The sequence below is a fragment of the Nanorana parkeri genome, unplaced genomic scaffold (genome assembly GCF_000935625.1).
Source record: "Nanorana parkeri isolate BGI_ZX_2015 unplaced genomic scaffold, ASM93562v1 scaffold1542, whole genome shotgun sequence".
Classification (NCBI taxonomy): domain Eukaryota; kingdom Metazoa; phylum Chordata; class Amphibia; order Anura; family Dicroglossidae; genus Nanorana; species Nanorana parkeri.
Genome location: NW_017307810.1, coordinates 204,007 through 216,581, shown reverse-complemented (window position 1 = coordinate 216,581; position 12,575 = coordinate 204,007). Strand labels below are relative to the sequence as shown.

General features: G+C 43.8%; 1 protein-coding gene across 3 annotated transcripts in view; it reads right to left on the bottom strand.

Moving 5' to 3' along the window:
* Window positions 1-594: 594 nt before the first annotated feature.
* Window positions 595-12,575, bottom strand: part of DENND2A (DENN domain containing 2A) — a 100,055-nt gene continuing 88,074 nt past the window's right edge. For all 3 annotated transcript variants that reach the window (XM_018570500.1, XM_018570501.1, XM_018570502.1), the window contains 6 exons: window positions 9,546-9,723; window positions 6,115-6,156; window positions 4,073-4,187; window positions 3,179-3,418; window positions 1,459-1,545; window positions 595-1,132 (listed from right to left, as the gene is read on the bottom strand). In XM_018570500.1, coding sequence (XP_018426002.1) covers window positions 1,101-1,132; window positions 1,459-1,545; window positions 3,179-3,418; window positions 4,073-4,187; window positions 6,115-6,156; window positions 9,546-9,723 — 694 coding nt within the window. In that variant the 3' untranslated portion in view covers window positions 595-1,100. The remainder of the gene's footprint in view (window positions 1,133-1,458; window positions 1,546-3,178; window positions 3,419-4,072; window positions 4,188-6,114; window positions 6,157-9,545; window positions 9,724-12,575) is intronic.

Genomic DNA, 12,575 nt, shown 5'->3' with positions numbered 1-12,575 from the left:
TTAGAAATCAATATCATCAATATACTGGGTCAGCAGACTAAGTCATAAGAAGACGCGTCTAGTCGTTAGCACACAGGAATAGTCAGAGGTGGATGCTTTCAGTCAGAGGTGCGTTTCACATTTACATGACTTGCTGCCAATGGAGAGGTCACAAGAGAAAGCTGAGTGGCCACATGATCTATTATAAGTAGCCATTGCCAGCTCCCAGTCACATGACTGATTACAAGTAGATCGGTCACATGATGAACCACTGCAAGTAGGTTTTGAAAGGCCACATGATCTATTCCTCGACCATCTACACTTCCCATCACCTGCAAACTAATAGTTCACGTGGCTCAATAAAATGGTGGCAATGGTGATATTCCACAACAGTTGGAAGTTGAGCTGTAACCCATGCCCATTCTTCTCTACATCTTCCAGCTGTTAGGTGTAGCTGGACATCAGGGAACAACTTCCAGCATGGGATCACCTATTTGTTCCATCCTGTGAAAAACACCTGAAAATGATCTTCAGACCACTTTTGCCTTTGTCAACAGAAGTGACATCACGCTGGGCACTACCAAGATTTACGTAGTAGTGAAGCTCCTTACATCAATGACCAGTTCACAATATGGTCTCCATCTGAAACTTTAATAAAGGTTATGTTATTCTCTCCTTGTATACAAATATCTCCTTCAGATACGTTGCACCCCAGTATACCGATTCAATGGAAAGTTAAATACCCCCAATCATTAGAGGTGATAAATTCAGTCTGCCTTCTTGCAAAGATTGTTTTTATCCTAATATAAATAAAGTTCTGAAACAAAAGGTTCAAAAACAAAATCCCAAAAAATGCAAAGTTAGTGGCCATTGATGCGGTATGAATGGTGAGCTTATTAGGTCTGTCCAGTGCATGAAACAGCAAAGAGACCCCAAACAAGTTCTGTGATGAGGGTCGAAGAGATGAGCGGCTCCCAAGGGAAGAAGATGGGCCCTTGCTTCCTTCGTCTTCTTCCCTCCATTTTTTCTTGGAGCCTCCCAACAGTAAGAAATCCGGTTAAAGCGGAGACAACTTGTTAATAACTTAAAAGTCCTCATCTCCGTCTTCTATCCTCAGGTTCTTATTTCTTGTGACGAAACCACATTTTACTCCCTATGGAAAGAAGAAAAATATAACTAGACAACCAAATAGTATAAAGAGAAAGCAATTTTGCACTTTATACAAGCCTGACATTTCTAATGAGGCAGGGAGAGAAAATAATTGAACAGCACACACACACACACACACACACACACACACACACACACCTGAGAGGCAAGTCTTCCCTAGACATAATACCAATGACACCACCAAGATACAATATGCTAAGAAATCATACGTGTGCCCCCAATGTAACTGATCTGCTAATGGGGTGCAGTCAGAGCCATTCAGTGGGTAGACATTACCAAATAAAAAAATGCATGCCTTTTCCAGATTACCTATTCTATTGAAGAACTTGTTGACTCCGCTCTGCTCCCCTCCCGGCAGAGTCTCCAGATATTCCTGGGCCCTGACCTCAAAGAGACCTGTAAATACAAACAAAATTGCGGTTGAGTTCGGCATCTTCCGTACACACCCAGAATCCTTTGTGCTCACAGCTGTTTCGGCATCTGCGGGGGCTGCACAGCAAGCTCCCAGGGGCTGGGATTTCATGTCAGCAAAGCAACAAAAGACAACAGGAAAGGAGGATAGGGGTGAGAGCACCGACAATACTACTGTTGTATAATGGATTCTGACGTTTTAGTAATTTGCGCAAATCATTGTTTTCCTCCATTTGACTTAAGGTTGTATGTAGGATGTTTTGATGTCAAAATAAAGGGTTCCAAATATAGAGCTTCCATCAAAATAGTCTTATATAGTTCACCTGGTAGCAATTTTTGATTGCTTCAAAAAGGCAGCTGATGAAGCAGTCTGTTCAATTCAGAAAGCCAAGTTTATTTCAAAGCTGATTTACCGCTCATTAACCACTCAGGCTGCATTCACACATTGCTCTGGGATTCCTGCCGCAAGAACGTATGAATTTTTGCGGCATGAATACCAGGTGTCATTCGGATGGGGCTGCTGCATCAGTAAGTAAACTACAGGGTGACAGTGGCCGCATCTGTCAGCAGCAGTCCACATGTAATAGCTCACGGAACAGATTGTGTCCAGCGACAAACATTTATTCCAAACCGCAGGTAATAGTACCATGTGCGATTACATGCGGACTGCTGCTGAACGATGCAGCTGCTGTCACCTATTAACCTGATTGGATACAGCGGCTGCATCTGAATGGGCAAACCTGAGATTACTCCTGCAAGAATCTAAGTTCTTGCCGCAGGAATACCAGCGCGCACATACAAGCCCCATGTGAATGCAGCCTAAGAGTCCAACTAAACTAGCAATCTAAAGGTGCCCATACACCTTACGACCATCGCAAGACTTATGCCTTGCGATGGTCGTATGCTTATTGAAAGCTCGTACGATCTGCCCACCTTGGACGGGCAGATCGTACTTGCGATCATCGAAAGCCCGCCCCGCTGAGGGGCGGGCTTCCGATGACCGCAATGCAGAACGGGCAGTGTGCGCGTGCGCACACTGGCCCATTCCGCAGCTATCGGACGAGCAGGCCAGAAACCCGCCGACAATCGTACGATTCTCGGCGGGTTTTCGAGCATGTTGGTTCGACAAAAGACGTGCGACCGTACAGTAGAAACGGTCGCACGTCTTCGTTCACACTGCTCGATTCTCGTACGATCGCGGGATTTCGCCCGATTCTCGTACGAGAATCGAGCAGTGTATGGCCACCTTTACTGGAACTTCCTACTGTCCTGCCTAAACAGAACAGGCAGGGAGAGGGAGGAGTAACTGCTGACACATTCACTTGTGATCGCAAACTTCAGCCTGTGCTATTGGGCTCCCAATAGACAGCCAAGGTTAGACTGAGAAACATGTAAAAAGAAGCCAATCAAATATCTTAAATGTTTTTAGGTGTGTTTCTGGCAGGATTAGGTGAAAAGAAATGAAAAAAGCCTGATGAAAGAAAAAACTAATGCAGCCACCACATCTAATGAGTAGATGAAGGAAATCAATTACAGAATAAGCCACCTAGAAACAAGAACTGCTTTGTTTTCAGTAAGTCAGGTTTACTGGGGAACACCTGAATTTGCACCGACTGACCTTTGGTTCCCTGTTTCCTCATTTCTCTTTCCTGCGTAAAGCCTCCAAACATTTGAGTCTCCATGAAGACCTCCAGAAATCGGCGGACGCTCTTGGAGGACACAGATTTGCGAAAGGCCTCCCGGACGAGTGTCCTTTCATCCTGCTCTCCAGGGACCATGAACAGAGAATAATGGCCGACTATTTCCACAAAGAAGCGCACAAAGGCTTCCGATACCACGTCGTTGAGCGCGTTGGAATCTGGAGAACAAATTTATATTGATGAGCTTATGCTGAGATTTAATGCTAATCTGTTGCTCCTGCAATAAAGTTATATTCATATTTCTGATGCCCGATTATGTTATACTGTGTTTATTATGTGTGAATTCTAAGACTTGGTAATTTTATTCATTTGTAGTTTCTTCTAACTCCACCATATAGTAAGCCAGGGTCCACCAGAAGGCCAGACTTAGATTGGCCCACGAAGGGTGAGTTGTGGGCCCATTCTCTATTTTATAAAAACTTGAATGTAGAACGGTGGCCTGTAACTGCCTTATAACTATACGCAGTCTTAGCAAAGATCCTAATGCTGGATTCCTCCGATTGGCACAAGGTCCTCCAACCAAACCTGCAGAAGGCTTATGAAAAAAAGGACTGTGTTCTTGTCTATTAATGTACAGCTTCAAAGTCTTGTAGTGGAACTATAAAGACCCCAGTTTGGGGCCACATAATATAAATGGAACAAATATTTAGATTTTAAATTGGACCTGTAGAACTTTAAAAGGTTTTCTGACGCAGATTACAAAATCAAGCCCTAGGTCTGCTCTTTGGCCAAAAAAAAAAAAGCTACAGATGGGATTATTGAAGGGACAAACATTTCTATTCTTAGACTAGGTTAGAACCGCTGCCATTTACCTTGCTGGCCATTTGCAGAAATGTCTATATCACTGGCCAGCTCATTCCTCTGCTCCAGGATCTGTTCCAGAGCCGCTTGCAGTTTCCGGGGGAGAATGGACTCTTCGTCGTCCATCTAGAACACATACGGGGGGGAAAAACATTCATGATTGCAGTTCTAAGGATAACTAGACTGCAGACACTTGCATTGTTAGAGGAACAGAGATGCAAACTTTACCAAAGCATCCCCAAAATTCCGAGAATGATAGAGGAGAGGAGAAGGGGGGGGGGGATCTTTAGTACTTGATTCCAGAGTGCACAATGTTTTGGCAGAAAATGTCAGCTTAGAGGTTCCTCGAGGTAAACGTGCGACTCCAGACAAACAGCTAAATGCGTAGTTTAAGTATATTACATTTCATGTATGTTTACTGGTTTACCTGCCAAAGGATTTAAAATTCTGTTCACCCAGTCTTGTACTTCACATACATCTGCCAAACTGACCAGCCAGGAAAGGTGTAAATGTTCCTGGTGCAGCAAATGTGACTGAAGGTTAATGAGCGGGTACATAGTCTACAAGGCAGTAAAGCTAAACCAGCAAAGTAACATTGAGCCAGGAAGTAGTAGTGTGTGCGGTATGGCAGAGGTGAGTACATTGCAAGATTGTCTGAGCAAAGTGACAAATCCTTTGGCAGGTAGAACAATAACCATTTATGTCTCTCAGCTGTGTATTTAGCCGTTTACCTAACCATCCACCTTAAAGAGGAACTCCAGGCATTGTATAAACTAACCCTGGCGCTGGGGCTACTCCCACCCAGCAAGGGTTAAAAGAGAACTATGGGGTAAGTGTTTTTCCCCATAGTTCTCTTGTGGGTCACAGAAGGACATATACTAACCTCCTCCTGTGACCCAAAGCTCAGAATATCGCAAGCTACAGCTCGCGGTATACTGAGACCGCCGTCGCCGGGACGGATCCTGACAATACTTTCAAGATCCACCCAGCTGCGTGAGTGACAGCTGGCTATGCCTATCTAGAAGCAGAGCCAGCTGTACCCGCCCCCTCCCCCGTCCGTTCCTCCAGTCAGCGCTGGAGGATTGGACAGGGGAGGGGGGAATCCCTGCAGGGAGCCATGAGTGACAGTCATCACTCCCTGCAGGGTGATGATCGAGAAGTGAGCGAGCAACGGTATATGGTCCCTCACTTCCCGATCTATTGAGCCAAAGGTGTCACACGTCGGCTCGTACTATGAGAAGGAGTGATTTTCACTCACCTCATAGTTCTCCTTTAAGTGCTTGTTTTGTCTAGGGGCTTCCCCCCCGGGCTCTGGTGGTCTAAGGACCTGTGACATCACATCGGATTCAGATCCATTAGACGTGAGGGTGCCAAGGGACATTCCATTGCCGGAGCAGAGGGGAAGAGAGGCGAGTGCTGACCGTTGCAGAACCGAGTATCAGGCGAGTATCTCTTTATTCCAGCCCCTAGAGAAAAACAAGCAGTTAACCCTTGCACTGCGGGGGTAGCCCCACTGTAAGGGTTAGTTATTATAATTCCTGGATTTCTTCTTTAATGGATTAAGTCATAAAGCTTCTGCTCAGCCCAACGCTGTGCGAATGCCGTTCGCATGGCATTCCCATCATGAGATGGAGGTAAAGATTGTTTATGCTCCTTGGCTCCATCTAGTGATGGGAATGCTGTGTAATTGGCATTGGCCAACGTATGGCTGGATGGATGATTTCAAAATCAACCCCTAAGTGTTGGGTGTAATTCATGGTTAGACCTAGGGGTAAGGGTTAATTTATTTAAGTTTGCTCAGGAGAACCTCTAGGTCTAGAAGGTACTATACATATATTTTATCTTTTGGGTGTATCGCGTATGTTTTCCCACGTGTGAAATTTGTTTCTCTTCCTTACAAAAATTCTTTATGAGGAACATATATAAAACCGGCACAGCCTGATAACTGACTACTTCCTGTAAGCTGTACAAAAGTGCGACTTGGGTTGTCTTCTCCTTTCTATTATGAATGAGAAGTAGACAGCAGACCTTGTAGCACTGACAGTCCACTCACCTGTCTCAGTAAGCGATCGTTACCAAGGTCAACCAGGAGAACCTGCGGAGGAACAAAACAAAGGTCTATCATTTCCTGGTTCTGGGGAGGGGGGCTTTCCAGTTCCCTCTTCAACATTTGCCCTCCTTCCTGCTTCGCGTACTGTCGGCAGCGGCTGGGTCCAAGCCATTCCGGCAGTGTACACATCCTCAGCTGTGGTTTGAGGTTTCCCTACCACTGACCAGAAATGACAAATCCCTTCAACGTCCTGGAGCCGGTCCAGTCACTGGCCAGCCACTGCTTTCCACTCACGCTGAACAAATGCTGAACAGGGACATCAGGAGAACGAAACTGGGCTGATTGAAGGAGATCTCCAGTTAGAGAGATTCTCTATAAAGTAGATCTAAACCCATTCACTTAACCATGCAGGTAAATGCAGGAAAAAAACAATATGTTCAATGCCTACTTGCAGTGTTTTTCCATCCATATACATTTTTTGCTTAATTTGCAATGCAAATCTGAACTTGCTAAAGAAATGACTCTAAAAAATGTCAGTTCCCTAGCAGAACACCCTCCCTCCTTTCACATCATAGCCTTCTCCTCTTCTGGGTGCGTCTAACTACTCTGTGCTGGCCCAGCTCCTCCTCCCATTCCCTCACCTCCCTACATACCCTTTTTATGTAGCAGGGGGGGGAGGGGGGGAGCAAAGAAGAATAATATAGAGAGTCACTTGAGTCTGCTGGGGTTGCCAACATCACATCCAAGATGGAGACACCCAGCAGCATCTCAGGGTTTTAGATATCTACACAAGGGAGGCTTTTACATGTAAATAACATGCATAAAACATGTTAACTGCACATATAATCTTATGGGAAGATTTCTGTTGAAATTAATGGCAACAGGGTCTCTTTAAAGTGTATGCTTTAAATAGGAGTCAGGGAAGGATTAGAACTCCTGTTGAGTTTTTACTGCTATCTAGGGCATTGTTAGAGAAATTTACTGCGTCACTTCCTGTCCTCCTGACAAGGAGTTTCACTAGACAGGAAATGAGCAAAAATCATCAAATGGCACACCAACAGAATTCTGAAAAACGTCTGCCCTTCCCCCACTAAAGTATAGTGTTTTTATTTGTCTGTGTTGCTGTTGAAGAATTCCCCTTCACATCCTGTCTGGTAAAATGTTGTCAGCAGGACAGGAAGTAAGGAGACTCTCTCTAATGGAGCCCCGGAGAGCAGTGAATAACTAATGTTTCCTCACTCTACCCAAAACTAAGAAGAAGACTTGGTTGGACGTTGACTTTGAAGCATGACATTAATTTCCAGCTACTCCTCCCCTCCTTTGGACCTCTCCAGGGAATGACAGCTTATCATTTACAGCCATACACAGAATGGTGTTGTTTTTGGCATGCGAGTCCCTCTTCTGCCTCAGGAAGCCATTAGTTAATTACGGTAATTATTTCTCTCTTGTGAAAACTGGGCCACTGACTGAGTGCCAGAATCAGCATGATACAATGTGTTCATCTGTCAGCGATGTCCACAGATGAGCCGGCATGCTGAGAAACATCCCGATACAAAACAATTCTTTGAGAGAAAGACGGATATTCAAATCGTGATCAACACCGCTATTTGGAGAAATCCACTAGACGTGGTTTATATCTATAAATGTGACACGGTGTTTACCCGGTTGTACTTTTACTAGAGAAAAAAAAAAAATGACCTTTATGTGAAAAACGCTCTACCCTTGCACTTGGGGTGGTGGGAAAGTTATTAAAGTGACATTAAAGGCTAATTTTGTTTTCCCTCCCCCCAATGTTAGGGTCAGGACTTACCTTAAATGATGCCTCTTAATCCGATCATCTTCTTTAGTGTAGTTTTCAGCTGTCCCACCAGCGCTGGTGGGTCTCCGATCCAGCGCCGTCTCCTCTGTCCTCCTTCTCTCATGTCCCACGCAGTCTGTGCGGGTGCATGCTGCTCCATAGACATACCTTGTGTCTCTCCTCGTCTCCCGGCCCAACATCTGAACTGCGCATGCGCCCGCCCCAAGATCCTTTGCAGCCGCCCGAGAAATTTTCAGATGTTTGGACAGGAGCGCACAGCGGAGACTCAGGTAAGTTAACCCTTTGAAAAAGTTTTTATTTTTTTTTATAGTTTTGCATATATCTAGTGCTTGTTTGCACTAGATATATGCAAAAACATGCAAGGGTTTAATAACCCTTTAAGTTTTCACTTTCTTTGCAGGAAACTAGTGAGAAGCTGAAATGCTAGTAGCGGTCTGGCTGTTCAGCCTCAGGCTTCATAATTCTGCAAATCTTTTGCCTGGTAAAAGTATGTAGATCAGGAGCTGTGACTTCACGGACTCAAATAACTGACAAAATGAGCAGAAATTAATTACTGCCCATTGTGAGCAATGAGATTACAATTTAATTATCTTCAAGAATAAAAGATGAAACCTGATTGGCCGCTATGAGTAACAACTCCAGTTTTTTATTTTTTTATAGAATTATATGAAATTACTGTACTGAAGCCAAATGATTAGCATGGTGTCCATAATCCCCTTCATATTCCTCTCAGAACTGACTTTTTTAATAAGCCTAAGACAATAATGCTTGTTGTTGTATATCCAATGAGTACAAAAAACTTCTGCTCTAGGCCACCAAATATTTAAATCATTTGGCTTAGATACAAGATTGTAAACAAATAAATCTGCGCTTCTGGGAAAATAAAATTTAGTAATAAATTAAATTAATAAAGTAAGAATAAATGTGAATAAATGTGAATAGTTATACCCCAAGCTGCTCTGAAAAAGGTGGAACCTAGTATGATCAAAAGAAACAAAGCGCTAAAGGTAGCTGTATGAGCAAAAAAATAAGCTATAGCTTATTTTTTTGCTCATACAGCTACCTTTAGCGCTTTGTTAGATACAAGATTGCTGGCACAATAAGACACACTGTTTAGTAATCAATAAATAGCTAGGAATGATTAACTTCATTGTGCAAATGTGTGTAAAAGGCCTCTTTGTAGCCGGTGCTTTCCCACATCACGGGTCTTACTAAACCTGTGCTTTATCAATTTTAATCATGCAAAAGAAAACTGTTAATGTCAGAAGTGATATTTGAATAGAAAGAACCAGCCTGTACTGTCACCAATGCATGGAAAAAGCTGAATGCGCACTTAGATTTGGATTTCAGCTATCCTATTCCTTACATAAGACATACATAAAAAGTGGAACGTCAGGATTTAATAATAGAGGGGAAATGTATCTTTTCACTTAGAATGAGATGCTGTAATGTTACTGCATTGACATCTGACATCTTCAAAACATAGCTAGCATTTTATAGAAGTGAAGACAGCTGGAAGAAAAGGCTGAATGTAAATCCTCAAAGGCAACCAAAAATCAGCACGATTCATTATGCATTGTCTGCCCTAAAAGGGGGAACTTGACTGACAGCTCACCTCCTCCACAGGAAGGTCCTTCAGATGGGGCAGGGAATTGGACAGCAGACCAATCAGGAATGGAGTGGGCGAACAGACGATGTCAATCATGGCTGGGGGAAGCACGGGAATGTAGGTATGTTGCCAGGTAAAGGGGTATATTAATGCAACCATAGCATGGCAGCATTTGGACAAGGTGCTAGGGAAAAACGAAAATTCAAAAATGTTAAAAACTGTTAAGAAAAAAAATCACTGTCAGAATAAATCAGAAATATCTTGTGTTAAATGTATAGTATATAGGAAAGATCTTAGGAATATACAAGACACAAACCCTAACACCGCAGAATTTATTCCCTCATAGGCTAAAGTTAGCCATACATGGCTTGTTTACTCTCATTTAGCCCACGTCATCATTCTGCTGCAGGTAAGAGCAAGCACTTCCTTGGTCTCTTTCAAACTGCCAGCTTGTATTCACAGTCATCATAAGTCCCTGTTTACATCTGCGATTGGACGGATTGCAGATTCGATCGGGCAGATTGCACGAGCTTCACATATTCCTCCTTCAGGCTGGGTTCACACCATTGCCCGGACCAGATCTGGAATGCAGGGGCCCATTGACACCAGATCATCTCCAGACCAAATTGTTTCCAGACCTAAAATGCATCCTAATGTATCCCTATGCTATTTCTGGCCTCTGCGCAGTCCATTCCAGATCAGAAAAATACTGCATGTCTCATTTTGTCCGGTCTGGAATGCACTGAAACGCATGGAAACACATCAAAAATGCATACAAACTCACTGGAACGCACCTGAAAGCCCATTTTAAGCTAAAAAATAAAAAAAGCTCCGGAATGCGGCAAAATCGCAGCAAAAATGCACTGCGTTCCAGATCTGGTCCGGGAAATGGTGTGAACTTGCCCTGAGACTCATGTATAATCAAATGACAGCTGCCACCACCTGCAGCATTTGTGAGTAAATGCACATAATTCGCACAAATTGCGAATATCTGCGGATGGTGCCAAATGTCATTGAATTATACAGCTCCTCCCACCCAAAGACTGAGGAATCATATGATTGGTTTAATTCGCAAACATAAAAAGGGGCCTAAAGTAATCGCTGGACAAAGCAGCAAATGCACTCCTTTGTCATAAAATAAAACAGCAGCTCTCCGCTTTACTTATAATGGAGCAAAAAGAGATGGATGTCTTTGGACAAAGAAATCGAATACGCCTTCCATAAAGGACTTGTGGTGTTAAAGTGGACCTTTCATTAAAAGGAGAACTATGGGGTCAGGGCTTTTCCCCATAGTTCTCCTTAGGGTAACGGGAGGACACAAACTAGCATCCTCCCGTCACCCTTGGCTCAGTATACCGCGAGCTACAACTGTACGGTATACCAAGACGCCGCAGCGGATCCCGACATCGATGTCGAGATCCGCCCAGCTGCGTGAGTGACAGCTGGCTCTGCCTATCTAGAGGCAGAGCCAGCTGTACCCGCCCCCTCCCTTGTCCGTTCCGCCAGCCAGCGCTGGCGGATCTGAGCGGGGGAGAATCCATCCCCTCCCGTCACGGCAGAGAGCCGTGACAGGATCGAGAAGTGAGCGAACACCGGCATGTGTTCGCTCACCTCCCGATCTACTGAGCCGACCTGTGACAGTCTCATCATCACAGGTCGGCTAGAACTATGAGGTGAGTGAAAAGCACTCACCTCATAGATCTCCTTTAAATGTACAAGTCTACATGAATACATTTCCAACCTGTCAAAATATTCATTTGATTGATCTTTAGTTCAGTGGCTTGGCCTAAGCTGAGATGATGTCATCAGTCTGCTGCAGGCAGGAGGAAGCTTTTCCTCAGTCTCCTCTCACCCCCCACCATTATCAGACTACAATGTTGTAACTTTGTAGAAAGTCACAAGGGGCACGGCTGCAGCAGGGGCTGATCTGTGTCATCAGTTCTTCTGGAGAGAAAAGCATATGAAGGTATTGTTAAGGAGAGTATTGTGATCTCTGAGGGGTAATCAATATTATTTAGCAAGCATGCACTTAAAGTGAATGCTAGGTCAACTTTAAGTAGACTTTTGTACTACATAGTTCTTGGTAAGCTTAAAAGTGATTGTACAATGGCTGTAAAATCAGATTGTAAAGCATGCAGCCACTTCTGGGAAACCGCAAAAGATTTAACATGACAGTAGCCATATAGCACTCATTTAAGTTGCTCCATTAGAGTGTATCCCCAACACCAAGAAATGAACTCGAGGGGCAGGTAGTTAAAAGGAGTTGAATTTTTTTTAAAAAGAAACTCCAATCACAAGAACTATAACACGGAATTTCAGACTGTCAATTCGTTACGCAATGGAAAATCTGATCTCTCATTTGCCGGGCAGTGCTCCTAGGCCTTAAGAAAAGTTTAATAAGTCCGGACAGTTTGTTTCTACTTTTTGCGAGATTAAATAAACAGGCGAAAGCGGCGATCTACATATGTGGCTTGACAGTATCACTAGTCGCCTGGAACACTGACATTCCTGGAAAAATGCCCAGAATCCCACTCCGCGCACACAACATTTTATAATTATACGCTAGGTGACATCACAGTGGAACGCTATAATGTTTACTTCCATCTCCATGGCAACACAACAGGAAGAGAGCGGGAAAATATTCATGGCGTTAACCCTGGAGCAACCAAGAAATTAGTGAAGGCCAAAATAAGTTAACGTGAAAATACTTATCAAAAGAGGAAGTTTTAAGTTAATACAGGCCAGGGTCACCAGATTAGGAGAACAATGTCTTGCAGAGATAGCACCAGGGACTATATAGCAGCAGCGCAGGTGATGGAATGAGTTTGGCATTGTAAATGGCCTCATGGTTTCCCCGAATTTTTAAGGCAATATTAGGACAAAGGAGATCATTTGCTCATAAACATATATGTATAGGATTTGATGTGTCACCTGTATTCCTTTCTTCTCTCCCTTCCTTATCGGTTTCATCCCCTTCTGTACTACCTTCCCCTCTTTCCTTACCATTCTCTGGTTGCCCTGGTTGCCCCCCCCCCC